At 39.2% G+C, this 16,199-nt stretch overlaps 1 protein-coding gene and 1 non-coding gene across 4 annotated transcripts in view; both read left to right on the forward strand.

The window, feature by feature from the left end:
- Nucleotides 1-16,199, forward strand: part of Cad87A (cadherin 87A) — a 246,849-nt gene that overhangs the window by 206,486 nt on the left and 24,164 nt on the right. For all 3 annotated transcript variants that reach the window (XM_033486901.2, XM_076518912.1, XM_076518911.1), the window contains one exon: nucleotides 4,327-4,544. In XM_033486901.2, the coding sequence (XP_033342792.1) occupies nucleotides 4,327-4,544 (218 nt within the window). The remainder of the gene's footprint in view (nucleotides 1-4,326; nucleotides 4,545-16,199) is intronic.
- Nucleotides 10,781-10,996, forward strand: LOC117230080 (small nucleolar RNA U3). Its single transcript, XR_004492698.2, has one exon. It is a non-coding gene; the product is annotated as a small nucleolar RNA U3 (small nucleolar RNA).

The following is a 16,199-nucleotide window of genomic DNA, read 5'->3' on the forward strand; positions in this document are numbered from 1 at the left end:
TCGGCGAGATAAAAATTGCAAATCGATGCGGCATGCGTCGCTTTTCCAACATTCTCGCGTCTCGCGAATCTTGATAAAATTAAAGAATTATATGATTGACTGGCGAAGAAGTCAATTCTCGACAATTAAATGTTAAATAATTCTGTTATCCGCGCGTGGGTCAAGATATTAACAGTGTAATTATAATACGCTTTTTTAAATAGCGTCGTCGAAGCGTTAATAAGAACACATAGTAATGCTACAATGAAAACGATGACTAAATAAAATGACTGGAACAATCTGTGCGATGATATTTGGCTTCCGCGGAACATCTGTCGAAGTTTCATGCCGAACAGAGAGAACAGAGATCGCAACGAACAGCTTGAAAACTCGACGCAGCCGCCGCGCCGCACGATCTTTCCTCCCGTTCGCTGCTGCCTCCATAATTGATATCCGAAGAAGAAAGCTCGCGAACCAAATGGAATTATTGATGCTCAACTATCGGCCTCGCTTGTGTTTCCTGCACGGCACTTTACCAAGATACGCGAACAACATCGAGGAGAAAAAAAAAGGAAAGCGACGGGATCGAGGAAGCCGATCCTATTTGTGGTTTACATTACAAAAATTGATGGAACCGATAACAAGATGATCCATCCGTTCGCTCGTTTCAAATATTATTTGCCGACACAGTATTTGGCGCGCAGTTTTTTACTGTATGTGCGTGCATTACTGCGGCGCTCTATCGAACTGCCTTAACCTGTGCAGCACGGTTCTCGATATGAGCCAATATTTTGGGAAAAGTGAATATTCGCGTTGAAGAATATAAAATTAAAGAAGATAGAATATAGAATTAAATATAATAATATATAATAATATATAATATAATATAATAATAATCCATGTTTTAAGAACAATGCGGTTTTCTTTATTTACGCAAAAATATAAATAATAAAAAAATATAATATAATAATAATATATAATATAATATATAATATATAATAATATAGAATATTATAGATATATAGAATATATCTATATATATAGAATGTAGAATAATATAGAATTAAAAATAGGTATAGCTCGAGTCGTCGATCTATCGGCGCGAGAGGTCTTATTTTCTCTGTCAAAGTTCGCGTTCGTCGAGTAACCGCAGTAATACCTGCACTTACCCTCCACGGTTTGGGACTCTTCCCTGTAACCGGTCTTGCATAGCTAACGACGAGCGAGCGACATTATCGTGCAGACGCAAGTGTACTTTGCCGCAAATGTCCCTGTTCGTCCAGGCTAATCTCTCGAAGTATGCCGTGCACAGATTGATCTTCTCGGTAGTCCTAAACAAACTAAATGAACTGGTTCTATAAGCGGAAGGAGGGAGGGGAATGTGTACGGTGGATCACGAAAGTATTCGAACGGCTTTCGAAACGGAATAATGTTGGGTCTTGAGATTGTAGATTATCGGGAATAACGGGTCTAGGAGAGATACAGTAAATTCTCCCTAATTTTCCTGCAAATTGTGAACGAAAATGGACAATTTAGGAAGAGGAGATACGAACATTCGAGTCAGACAACTATAAAAATGAAGCAAAAACGAAGCAGACTCGAATAATCGTATCTTCTCTTACCAATTTACCTTAAAAGATATTAAAAAATAGGTTGAAAAATATCGATATGTAAGATTATTCATGATCCTAAGTATACTCGGTTATACTTTTATCAAAAAGATCAAATATCTTTTATATTCGTTAGAATGTTGATAAACGACGACTTCGTTGTCGAGAATAAATATATTCGAAATTTTTGCGTAAATAAAGAAAACCGCATTGTTCTTAACACATGAATTCCAATTCGCATAAAGTAATAAAGCTCCGAGATTTGATAGGCACGTTCGTGAAAAGCGATTTATTTTGCATTCATATCGAATTCTTTGTTAGTTAACGCGATACGTTAATCGAATATTCCCTCGATGAAAGTCTCGGTCATGCGATCATGCATCCAGCAGGCATAATAATGGTAATTGTCCATCGTACGATATCGGAATAACGTATTCTAATTATCCTGAAATTTATAGCCGCTTTTTATTTTAAAAAAAAGAGAGAGAGAGAGAGAAACGTACGAGCCCGATTGACCCGAAATTAGAATGTCCGCAATAAAGATTTCAGATCGCCGTTATCCTAAAGTTAGCGTAATTTGGTATGAAGTAAAAAAGCGAACTTGTCACGTGCGCGCGTATACGTGCAGCCGGTCACGAAAGCATCCGTCCACGCTACGATGATAACATATTTTTTACCTGTTCAAACGACATTAAATTTAGACCTTTCCGCGTCGTAATTTGCGCAAGTAACGAGATACGGGGTGAATCCAGCGATCGTTCGAGAACGTTGCGAACGACGATTTTCCATTGTTTATGCGAGCTCTATCAGCGCGAGCAATTTCGACGTGTTCAGAACGTTTGTCGTACGCGATGTCAAAAACGTTCGCGACGCCAAAAATTTTAGCCGATGCCCACCAACGTCCGCGAACGCGGAAATTCCATCGAACTGGAATTACAATATCATTGTTGACGAGCGTACCGGCGCGACGTGATATCTCAACGTCGGCAAACGTCGCGCGAAACTCGAAATATCTACCGAAATAATAATTCAGTTTCGATATTATACGTCCGTATATAAACACTGCAAATTTCACGTCGCGATCGCAGCCGTATGACATTTAATTAGCGCTGCTTCGCGCCGATGCAACGAACGCCATTTCTGTTCTTATGCCAATTGTTACGTGGACGGCTCGGAAGCGAATCGCTGCGAGTCCGTCGACCTTAAAATTGAGACAGATAAGATTTTTGCGAATTAGCTGCAAAAAGATAATACCGTATCGTTTCCTCGATCGAAAGATCCTACGATAAAAAATGTGCTTCGCACCGCTCGTTGCTCGTTTTCGAAGCAACGCGGATTTCCGCGTATCGGTGCGAATCCGTCGACCTTAAAATTGTGACAGATAAGATTTTTGCAAATTAGCTGCAAAAATAAAATAATACTTTATCGATTCCTCGATCGAAGGAACCTACGATAAAAAATGTGCTTCGAACCGCTCGTTGCTCGTTTGCGAAGCAACGAGGATTTCCGCGTATCGAACCATCAAATACATGCACATTTGCTCATTGTCATCTAGACAATGCAGTTCAAAAAATGTTCGAATACATTTTCGTTCGAAATCAGACAAAAGACGAAACAATGAGGTCCCGTGAGAAAAAAGTCGAGCTGCTCGACGACAGTGGCCGACGAACAATGCAAAATGGTTCTCCGGAATTCTCGTAGTTATCTCCGATTGTGAAACAGAGTTATAGGCCGGCTCAGTTACTGTGTGTCGCCCGGTAAATATTTACACGCTGGTTTGGTCCATCGAACGGGAACGAACCCGGAAATCGTTCTAACTCTAATCCTATTATTCGATGGTGCGCGTCGTGAACAAATTGATCGTCGATCGAGCATTTTCCAAAAAGGATTATCGGATCGAATGAGCACCACCCCCCGCGCATTCCTTCCGACAAAAATGACCGTCGACGCGGCCCCGTGTCCACCGACGCATAAAAATTGCCGTCGACGGCGTCCACGAATCAATCATAATCCATTATGCCGTGCGCGGCTGTTAATCACCGAAGTCGACGCGATAGATCATCCGCAATCGGATGTGAAACGATCAACGTCCTGGAAAGGCGGCACGGCGCCGCGCCTTAATTAACGCCAATGATGCACCTTGACGCATCGACGCTTTTATGAATTTCCAATCGACGTGCCCCGGTCTACCAGAATGCGTAATCCGCTATCGATTTAATTACCGAGAAGGCAATTCGGCATTTTCTCGCAATTAATCCTCGTCGAGGGCCTCTTGCGTTTAATAAACAACGACGTGTTCTATTTAACCCTTTGCACTCGAAGCTATTTCATCTGTAGATCTAGAATAATTTTTCTGGCTTACAGCATTTTCATTTTATACGACAAAGTGCATTTTATGCATATGAAATTGACTCTTGTGACTCGCGCGACAGTTACGCCCTTAACAATTACTTGAATCTAAATTTTGTTAATATAAAAATTATCTTAGAACGTGATGTAACAAATTTTAATGGTGCCTCAGAGTCACCACTCGAGTGCAAAGGGTTAATAATACTTCATCTACCACAGCGGCTTTCGAGATAATTCTTTCGAGATCGATGAGCGACTGTTAAGAATTTCTTGATAATAAATGTACCAATAATGTGCTAACTTGTTGCTTGAATATACAACATATATACATATAATATGTACACGAGTTTCCGCTTCTGAAGACGCGAACGGTTTGCTTTGGTTTCAGACGCGAATAATGTAAACGAGCCACCGATCCTGGAAGGTGGAGGATACCCAGCGGGCTTGGCTCTGCCAGAATCAACCAAAGTCGGTACAGAAGTATTCGTCCTTAAGGGCCACGATCCCGAAGGATCGCCGGTGAAATATGGTATACAACTCACGGACCATTTCGTTGTAAATCCACGCACTGGCGTCATCACCTTGGCTAAACCGCTTAATCGGGAGGTAAGTTCGCCCTTTTTCTCCCTTAAACGTTAAGGCCTGATCATTGCGTACGTATCCTACATTTTCAACGCTGAAATATAGAGGGTATCCCAAAATCGTGGTACTTGTGGGAAACGAGAGATTCCTGAGATCATTTGAAGCAACTTTGAAGCAACTTTACAAAAATGTTCTCCGAGGCGTCGTTAACGAGTTATCAATGAAAAACGGTGACCAATGGGAGGCCAGCTCGGCTGGCGCGAGGCTGCCGAGCCAATCAGCGGAACTGGGCGTCGTCCGCTCGCTAGCTGGACCGCCTAGCGCTAGGCGAGCTCGCCTCTCATTGGTCACTGCTTTCTCGTTAATATCTCGTAAACGAAGCCTCGGAGAAAATTTTTGTAAAGGAAAAAGTTGCTTCAAACGACCTCAGGAATCCCTCGTTTCCCGGAAGGAGCATAATTTTGGAACAGCTTGTATTTTACTGAAGGGCAATAAATCTAAACTCGAGACGCTGTTAAGTATTACGATTCGATTCTGCCTGGAACGCGGGAGAATTTTCGGACGCGTTGCGGAGGAAATTCCCGGATGTCAGCATGTTGGTTCAACCCGATCGAGCGACATTGATTTAATTCTAGCAAATAGGCTCGGCACTCCTTCCCACGCGCGTTCACTCAGAAATGTGCGTGATAGCCGGCTGCATTAACGCGCTTATCTGACTCCCCTTTCACAGCACCGCTTTTCACGCTTCAAAGTAGCATTCTCAGATAGAGCCGCGTGTCCGAACTTAATTACACGACCAACCCGCCGTTTAATGCCACCCCGGTGGAAGAATTCTGCGTCGTCATGTTGATGACAAGTGGCGACGCTAATGGAGCCGTCACTCACCGTGTAAAATAGGCAGCAATCCTGCTCGCACTCGGCAGATCACACGCTACATTTCGTTCCACGAGGAATCAATTTGCCCTGGACGAAGGAAATTTTATCGGACGTATATTTATTTACATTTATTTATTATTTATTCCAAATTACAGCGTTGACTTCTTATATTATTCTGAAGACTTTATATTAAATTCGCATTATATATATATTTCGTTCGAATCGTATTCCTTGTACTCACGTTATTTCCATACTATTATTTTTATATTTTTAATTCGTATTTTCTGTTATGCATTTTCATACTGTCCCATAAATCAGGACGATGAAAATATTGAAGTACGCAACACGGAACGGCACAGTTCTTGCATAGAAACACCCGCATTCGAGTAAGCATGTTTTTCTACAGTTGCTTGTAAATAACAGTTATTTGTGCGAGCGAATGTTCAAAAAATACGGGTAGAATTTTTACGTCCGCTTTCATATGCTCTCTATCTATTTTTTATATTGCGTTATTTGTACTACTGGTTCAAGAGAAGCGGTCGCAATTCAGCAGTGTTTCAGCTTGTAAACAAAAATCGACAATTTTTCTTTTATAATTGTTAACAATAGGCAACTAATAATAAGGAGTCGCGAGGCTCGGATAATCGTGTCTCCTCTTCTCGAATTGTCCATTTTGGTTTACAAAACTTTACAAAATACATGATTTAGGTTTGAATTATTGCGAAACACATGATTTAGCTTCAAGTTCATGCGAAACAAATGATTTAGCTGCAAATCAATGCGAGACACATGATTTAACTTATGATTCATACGGAACGCATGATTTGTCTTTATAATTATAAATTGACAACAATTATAAAAACGAGCCGCAAGGCTCGGACAATCGTGTCTCCTCTTCCCAAATTGTCCATTTTTGTGCGCCAATCTGAACGTCGGTAAGAGAGACATTGTACTCAGAATTCCGGCAAAACGCCGTAAATCACCGACGTCGTTGTATCGTCGTTTTCATTGTCGCCGTGTATCCACGTGTTTCCATTAAGCACCTTATCGATTATCGGACGGATTTTCCGTAATAGCTTTTCAATAATAATCGTCGCGAATAGATTTATCTTCGTTCGGTGAATATCGGTGGAAAAATGCAAGAGTTTCGCGGACTCTGTCCCTATTTTTTTCCCCCCCGCCGACCGGGAGAAAGAGAAGCCGGGCGAGCGTTTATTATTTCTTGCGGCTCATAATCATTGTAAAAATGATGGTATTCAAAAGAATATTCGAAACGAAGAAACTTTTCTCATCGAGTACGTCGTATAATGGCGAGCTCTCTCCGCGAACCGTACAATGGGAGGGGGGAGAAGAAGGGGAGCGTTGAACGAGAAATTTCCTTTGCATAATAAAACTCTAGCGAAAAGTCTCAAGTTGTCCGGGTCTTTCAAGAAAATACCGGGTTCTTGTGCCATGCGTATTTAAAGGTTATGCATTTGCCGATTGTTGCCCGGTAATGTCATTCGATAAGTAGAAGTTAATTATTCAAATCTCGTGCAACGAAGTCGCCGAGCGAGGGCCGTTCGAACGGCGAAGCGACGGCCGCGACGGACATTTTCCCGACGTTTCTGCGAAACGTAAAACCGCTTCGTCACGTTTTCCCGATAGTTTTCTTGTTCGGAAATGTCCGCGGAATCAAACGGCGTGGTCAGTTTACGCGTCGGATAACGAACTTCTCGTAAACATGCAAATACGTCGCGCGGAAAATACGTTCTTCGACATTTCTTTGCATTGTTTGAACTTTGACGGTCGTTTAATAATACTTAGAAGCATGAAATGTTATTAATATCGATGGTGACGCATTCAGGAATCTCTTCTCTATCTTTTGAGACCAATCGGATCTTCCTAACGTGTTCACTCTTCGTGCAACGCCTTATTTTCGTTGGCAAAAGCCAATATCGACGTTTTTACAAAAATACGAACGATGTCGTTTTGATTGAAAATTATTAATGAAATTATTAACCGAATATGGAAGAAAGATTATGCATATTCACTTAAAAAGAGCAAATCGAACTTCATAACTCGGAAAGGTTGCAAATGAGAAAAAATAATTTAACCTGCACCTTGCAGCTAACATAAAATTGCGTAAATTTCTCCTATTAAACCTTTTTTTGTAACTTCAATCATTTACGAGGTATTTGTAGTAAATTCTGATTGTAAATTCTCCCTAATTGACCCTCGGACCCTTATAATACAATTTACACCCTTATAGATCAACAACTATAAAATAGTATAATAATACAATATAATATAAACCACTTTCGTTTCCAAGCTGAGGGTCAATTAGGGAGAATTTCCTGTACATGTATCCACGAATCAGTAACGGATTAGATAATAGCCGGAGAAGCCGCCGCAATAATCGGATAAATAAAGAAGATTAAAAAGAAAAAGAGGCAATCTAACGTTCCTATTTTCCATAATTATGGCATAAGCTGCGTCATATTATTCGATAGTGTAGCAGAGTGCGCACCGGATTGCTTCCTATCGGAACCGTTTCGGATCGCCCCGCAGGTAAACAGCGAATTCGCGAATTCGCGAACACTATCCTCCGATCGTTGCGAAACGATCCCGTGACAGGGGACTTTATAAGCGTGTACGTGTGGGTAAGTGTGCTATCACTCGGCTTTTTTCGTCGCGTCCACCGATTCCCCGATACCACTAGTTTATCCACTGTCCTCTGCCGTGCGCGCATTCCGTGCTTCATAGTCGGGGCTGGATACAATTAAACGTCCGTGCCTAAAAAATGCGTCGATTGCATAGTGCCACCTTGGGTGGGGTGGCAGGGACGGGCCGTTTCCACTTTGAAAACTTGAAAAGGGAAAAGTATGCAATATTCAGCCTAGTAAACGCAGCAGTGTACACGCATCGAAACGTTTTACCCTGGAACGAGCCTCGCGACGCAGAGTCCGACGAAATTAACCGTCCGCTCGTTTTTCCCGATCCATTACGTATTCGCTTCGAACGAGGACATTTCAGTCGGGAATTTTTCACCGGCCTCCGATTCCACGAAATCGTGGGAAATGCGGGAACGTGGGAGAATCCTTTCTTTCCCAGCGCGTCATAATCCTATATATCTCCGTTTCCATCGAGGAGACAGTTATTCGGCGTAATGCGCGAAATTAACTGGTGGACGGCCTCCGGACGTTGAACTGTCAACTAAATCCGCGGAAGAAAAGAAAGAATGGTTGGTACGTATCGTATCGTCGTATACGCGATAAAGCTTCGTTAAATTCCCGCGGCCTCGCCGGTTATTTCGGAAAAATGTGTTGCCCGCGCGGAATTGCGATAAACGAGCTCGCGGCATCGCTTTAATTTTGTACCCGCGACTCGTGCTAACGCCGTTTGCAGATTACTTGGAAAAGTATGTATAGGGTGGCCTGAAATTATGCTGTCTCCGGGAGATGAGGGATTCCTGAGGCGATTTCAAGCAACTTTTTCCTCGGCGAAATCGCAATCCGCGGCTTCGTTTGCGAGTTATTAATGAAAAACAGTGACCAATCAGAGGCGAGCTCGGTTCGCGCGAGACGGTCGAGCGAATCGGCGTTAGTGGGCGTCGTCCGCTGGGCCGCCTAGACGAGCCGCCTCTCATTGGTCGCTGCTTTTTCATCGATAACTCGTGAACGATACCTCGGAGAACATTTTCGTAAAGGAAAAAGTTGCTTCGAATGACCTCAGGAATCTATCATTTCTCGGAAGGAGCATAATTTTGGAACAGCCTGTATTTTACTGAACGACGATAACGTCGCCGCGATGGCTAAGAAAATACGTAATTGCCCTCTTTTAAAACGTCCTTATAATTGCATTATTATCGGAGCCGACGTGGAACTGCCTCGGACGTTTTCTGAAGTATTTGTGTTCTCGATGGAATACAGCGAGTTTCTCGCGTCCGTTGGAAGCAGCCCTGCAAACAATATCTTTTGTAGGAGAAAAGCGCCGAAATTGCTTTTCACTTGCAGCGCCGTGGATAGTGGGTCAGCGGAGTTTGCTAGCCGTATCTCAATTTGGTTTTCTAACCGTGGCACTCGCCCGACCTAAGGCAGCCTCGCTTAAGTGTTACAACCGAAAAAGGTCAACACCGAATACTGGGACCTTTGATGTTCGGAAGCCTTGCTCGCGTTCTTTACGGCAGCCGTCGTCTGTCTTCCTGCAACGACGAAAACAACTGCAACTGTATTTTTCTTCTCCGATAAATAATCCAATAAAAATTGTAATTCGATCCCGGTGGAACTCGCGGTTAAACGGCCGGCACGAGATGCGGTCTCCGGACAGACGACGACGACCAGACGATTGTTTAAATTTTAGCAAATCGGCAGTTCTCGCCGGCTCTCTGCGATTTGAAAATTACCAAAAGCGACGGAAACGTGATTTACGGTGCGGCGAACAGTGATGTACAGACTGTTCAAAATTCGCTCTTTGTGGAACCGGCGAAGCCGCAATGTTCGCTTCCGCGTGGCTTTGCGAAACCACGCATTAATACCAAGTTACAATCAACAACTTCGATTACGGGACCTTTGTTAACTACGACGCAACGCTCTAACGCGGGTTAGAGGTCACAGTGCGGCGGAAAGTCACATTTTCCTCGTCGCGAGAAGCGGGGGAGGCGTTATTGTTTACCAACACGTGTATCGTTTACTGGTCAAATTGATCCGCTAAGATAATTTAGAGTTATAAGTTAAGTTATATTAGTACGTTAATTTATATTATAGGAACTCTATTATTGATTTCATTTGTCTTTCTAACATTATAGTATGTGCAGATTGCATTTCAAGATATAAATCAATATTTTCGAAAAGAAACTGTGATAATTTTAAGCGATAATTGGGTGCGTTACTTCAAATGGGACACTCTGTATACAATTAAATAATAATGTTCGTATTATTTATATTGATAATGTTCGACGTGTAAATAACGTTCGCATTTTCATTTAACAAACACAACCGTCGAGGAGACGTTCACAGAATAAAGATCAGTCTGCAAACGTGAATATTAAACAATTTATTTTTCATTTTTTTAAAATATCGCTGCATTATTGTACATTGAAGATCTATCTATACATGTAGATATAAGTAAAAAGAATTACAGAAATAAATATTCACAGACTTGGTATTTAATATTAACTAGCTAATTAAAATCGTGTAAGTCTGTAGGAATATTTAAATATCTTTAAAAGACTTATGAGCAATTCTATTGTTATCAAAGGCTTACATATACATAGATAATACACGATAAGAACACCGTAGCTACTTTGCATTTCTACCAGTAGATGGCTCAGTCTCGAGCTCCTTTCTCGCAGCTGAAATAGTACAGCGTATACTTGATATAGCATCGTCGCAGCCAAAGAAACTAAGATCATACTTCACAGGATCAGTTCTGTAGTTGATCAGTTTTTTCTCTCTGTTCTAACTGAGAGTCGATGCAACCATGATGAGGAGCTATAACTCCCTTCCCTGAGCGTGAGGAAGACTCGAAGAGTTGTCTTTGTACAATTCTTCAGTCATCGATGATCGTTCGTCCTTTGTACTCAGTGCAAAGGAGGTGGGAAGAGGAGTTTTCTGAGTGGTCTGCTTCTTTTATTTAATTCACAAAAATAAGAATATTTTCCACTTCTTTTTGTAAGTGTAGATAGAGTACTTTTGCTTTCAAAAATCTTGCTGTGACTATTTAATGAATATAGTTAAAGATTTATGTACTATTTTATTCTATATTCTTAAAGTTTTGATATATTATTTTATTTTATATACTTAAAGTTTTATATATTATTTTATTTTATATTCTTAAAGTTTTATATATTATTTTATTTTATATTCTTAAAGTTTTATATATTATTTTATTTTATATTCTTAAAGTTTTGATATATTATTTTATTCTATATTCTTAAAGTTTTGATATATTATTTTACTTTATATTCTTAAAGTTTTATATATTATTTTATTTTATATCCTTAAGATTTTACATATTATTTTATTCTATATTCTTAAAGTTTTATATATATTATTTTATTTTATATTTAAAGTTTATTATAAGAGAAAAATGTTTATATCGCACACGATTTTCTACATTCTGAAATTCTTACAGTTCTTGTCGAATTATTTTAGAATGTACAAATAACTATCTAGTGCAAATGTTACATTGTTTCTGTTATCTATAAGGAACTGTTAAAAATACAGAAACCTGTCTCTTCGGAGAAATTACAAAATCCAAAGAGATATTACACACTCTTTTCTAACAGAGAGCCAGTAAATTAGATTAAAAAATACAGCTCTCGGATGGTTCGACATCTATTTAAAAAAATCGTTTCATATCTCGAGAATAATCGAATTTCACTGTGATTTTTAACACAGAGAGAGAGAGAGAGAGAGGGCACGGTTGAACGACTCTTCCGCGCAAAATCAATCGATCGCAACACAGCGCCCCGGCTCTCTCGATCTTCGGCCGTGTTATCTGCCTTGCTCCTATGAATATCCTTGTCCTCCGAAACTCACATTCGGCGCAGAATTAGTTTGAAAGTCGGGAGAGCTACGATCGGTACGTGCCTGAAATGGAAAACTCGATGCATATTCTTTCTCCGCTCGCCTTCTTTTTTTTTCTTTTTCTTTTCCTTTTTTTTCCATCTCTACGAACTCCGTTCTGCATAAACGCAATGAAATTTATGGGCGAAATGCATCGAATCGAGCAACAGAGATGAGGAAACCGTCTATCCCCCCCGGCGAACCCCGCCCTCCTCGACCAAATCCTCCGGAACGATAATTAATTACACAGGCGCGCAGGAGCACGTTCTCATCCTTTTTCGAGTCCACCGACCAGATGGACTTCTGCCACGTCACTCCCCTTCCCGAGAATTCGTGATTTATTTTCTCTCCGCGAAAACCACATCCACCCCTCCCCCTACCCCTCTCTCTATCTTTCACTTTCCTCGCCACATGGTCGTTCTGTTTCAGGGTGGGTAATGACCACCGTCTACCGCTTCCGAGGTAGTAATCGTTTTTCTATTAGGGCTTCGATCGTTCGTTATCGAAAGCTTTCCTTCGACAGATATTTTGGAAGAGATATTTTAGACCGAAGGAAAAAATTGTGCCGAATTTAGACGGTTGCTGATATACTTTGCAACTATTTTTACCGTTAGTTATTCGTCAGAGCTGTGGGGAGATTTTATAGTTGGAAATATATAATAATTATAGTACATATTATATATATTGTAGTAATTATATTATAGTAATATTAATATATAATAATTATAGTATATATAATATAGTATATTATTATATTATACATATTGTAGTGATTATATTATAGTAATATTAATACATAATAATTATGGTACATATAATATATTATATGTACATATTATGGTAATTATATTACACTACAGTAATATTAGTATCTTATATTATAGAACATATAATATATATATATATGTCGTATAGTAATTATATTATAGTAATATTAATATATTATATTACAGTATATATGTATAATAAGTATAGCATAGCATAATATTAATAATAATATAATATTAATATATTACATTACAGTATATATGTATATAATAAGTATAGCATAGCATAGTATTAATAATAATATAATATTATATAATATAATATAATATTAATATATTATATTACAGTATATATGTATAATAAATTTCGCATAGCATAGTACAGTACACATAATAATAAGAATACACTTCGTTCAAAGAAACCGGCCACAATTTATCTATCGAATGTCCGCAGTTCCCTCTTCTTCTTACTACCGAACCGAACATTTTTTTATGCAAATCCAACAGCGACACGCGGAGAATGCGAAGAATGGAAAATGACCAATCTTCGATAACTCGATTGGCCCCCCTCCACAAATTGCGACTATACACGCAGCAACGACCATGCTAAAGTGTGTCGAACAAGGCTTTTTTTTCGTCCTTTAGTCAGGAACGGTTTAGGATTGGACTGATAACGACTTTTGAAATTGATTTTCGGCGGCGTCGATGGAAGCCCGAAAGTGCGTTTCATTTTGTTGCCATCGGAACGCGACCGATTATCCTTCATCCATTTTTATTGGACGATCTTCTGTCGCGTCTAGTCTCATCTTCCTCCTGGCATTTGTGTACGCGAGGAAAAAAAACAACAACGAGAGTGTTTTATTTTTCCTTGTCGTTCCAAGTAATAGCAGAATTTAAAATAAAAAATAAGAAAGCATTTCAGTCATCTTCTAGTATACTAGTTCACATCTATCATTTAAAAAAAAAATATTCAGATCATTCGGAGCAGTTTTAAAAAATTGTTGCGTTTCAAAAGGTGTGCGAATAATTTCTTTTTACTGAACCATGTATTAATGTGTGTCATATATATTTTGAAATATTTAACGCGCTATTATAGCTCGGTGTTGCAATTGTCCCCGGTCTACTAAATAAAGTCTAATAGGTCTAACAAACAACTGCTAAATAATAACTAATAAACTACGTTTATTCTACGCACGATCAACATCTCAAAAGCGGAATCAACGGAGAAAAGAGCAGGTCCTTCGCGATCGAATGCCGGCTGCTAAACCTGCAATAAAACCTCGCTAGAAATCCTGCGCAGCCTTTATCAGCGGTGCGAGAGTCTCGCCCGGTATTGTTTACACAGGGCCGGGGCTAGAATCAAGCGAGCGTTAAATGATTTTTACCTACAAAGCTATCCGATATTGCGCCACCGGCGCTAAATAATGAGGACCCATCCTGCGTTCGAGGACGGGGGGCTAGATAGCGCGTTGAGCGACGACCTGGAATGTAATGAAAGAACGGTGGCGAAGCTGCATAAATTTTCATTCTGTCTCTGTGTTATAAATTTCGAATACGATGTAATTGATTTCGTTCGCGGCGTGGATGGTAATAAAAAAATTTGCCGGAATATAATGAGATCCTGGGATGTAGCGATTCCCTTTGTGTAACGAATGCTCTCGTTTAACAGGAACACGTTGGATATCGTCTTCGCTTTTAACGAGGACGACGAAAAATTGTCGGCGACGTGTCCCACCTTTCGCGGGATTGATATTTTTATTAATTAAATAAATTTTAATATATTTATGCTATATCTATTACTATGTAATATTGTAATATTTATATTACTATATATAATATCGTAATATTTATATTACTATATATAATATCGTAATATTTATATTACTATATAATATTATAATCTTTATATTACTATATAATATTGTAACATTTATATTACTATATAATATTGTAATATTTATATTACTATTATTACTATAATAATATGTAATATTATGTAATATTATTGTACAATATTATATAATAATATGTAATATTATAATATTTATTACTATGTAATATTGTGATATATATTATACATATATTATCATATATATTATTTATAGTTACCGATTGCCAATAACTATAAAAAAATAGTCCATTTCTCTGCAAAATCTGAGCGTCGATTAGGGAGGAATCCACTATAAATCTCCAAAGCCGATAATTTTGAAGAACGCTATGTTTCAAAAGAGCTCGTAATTTAAGAGAAAAAAATCCAGCGTTTTACGATAGCTTATAATTGAAACAAACACAGAATTTCAAATGTTCGCGATTCGCTAAAATTTCGCAACGTTCCGAATATATTGCAGGACAGCGGCTAATACAAATTTGCATAAGCTCTAATCAGCGTCGCTAATGATTATCATGCATACGATCGCCGCAGCCGGATTCGCTTAAATGTTAAAATAATAAGGTCATGTAAATTATTTAATAACTGTTTGAATTTGTTATCAACGCGTTTAATAGCATCCGTACAAAATTTCGGATCTGCTTTCGCGTTACAATATCCCCCGACAGCAAATGCAAAATGCAAACGCCGTCGATAATAAATTAATTCGGTTATCCCGATTCGTTCTTTCGCATATAAGTATTAAGTATATATAAGTATACAGTTATATAAGTATATACAAGTTTTCTAACGACAATGGTATTTCTTTCTTATACGAGTAGCGGTGTTCGGCATTCGCATAATCTAGCCTTTCGTACGTCATTCGACGCTTTTTAACGAACATGTTCGCTCGCGGAACGCGTAATCGGTGCGCGAGATATCGATTTGATACGCGACACGGTTGCTTTTCGCGTGGAAACGAGAGAAACGTTGCGTACGGTAAACGGAAATGTCAGATTGCCAAAGTGTGTTTGCGATTTATAAATTCGACCGTTTATACTCCCTTTAATTATATCATTATAACCATTAATTATTGTACGTATTATAATTGTAATTATGGCGCGTACATTATGGAACAATTTGCGCACCCTTTGGTACGTTGTTTCTCCGAATAATGCAAGTTACAGGGGAAAAACGCCGCGAGTCACAATTTCAAATTTAAGTTTGTACGTCGAATCGGTACGAATCGGTACGACGTATAATTATACATCCTGTCGTAAATTGTAATTTACGAATTTATCAGGAAAAGTCGTGAAAACCAGTTTCGTTGGCGAGTCAGTTTAATAGGCTTGAAATAATAATATAATTTGAGACGCTATTAATACGACGATTCAGTGACAATATACACAATAAATTCCCCCTAATTGACGCTCAGATTGTGCAGAAAACTGGACAATTTGGGGCGAGAAGATACGATTGTTCGATAGCCTCGCGTCTCGTTTTTATAATTATTGACAATCGGTAGCTATAAAAGCGAGCTGCGAGGCTCCAACAATCGTATATCTTTTTTCTAAATTATCCATTTTTCTGCACAATCTGAGCGTCGATTAGGGAGAATTTA

Source organism: Megalopta genalis, chromosome 2 (assembly GCF_051020955.1).
Source record: "Megalopta genalis isolate 19385.01 chromosome 2, iyMegGena1_principal, whole genome shotgun sequence".
Lineage (NCBI taxonomy): Eukaryota > Metazoa > Arthropoda > Insecta > Hymenoptera > Halictidae > Megalopta > Megalopta genalis.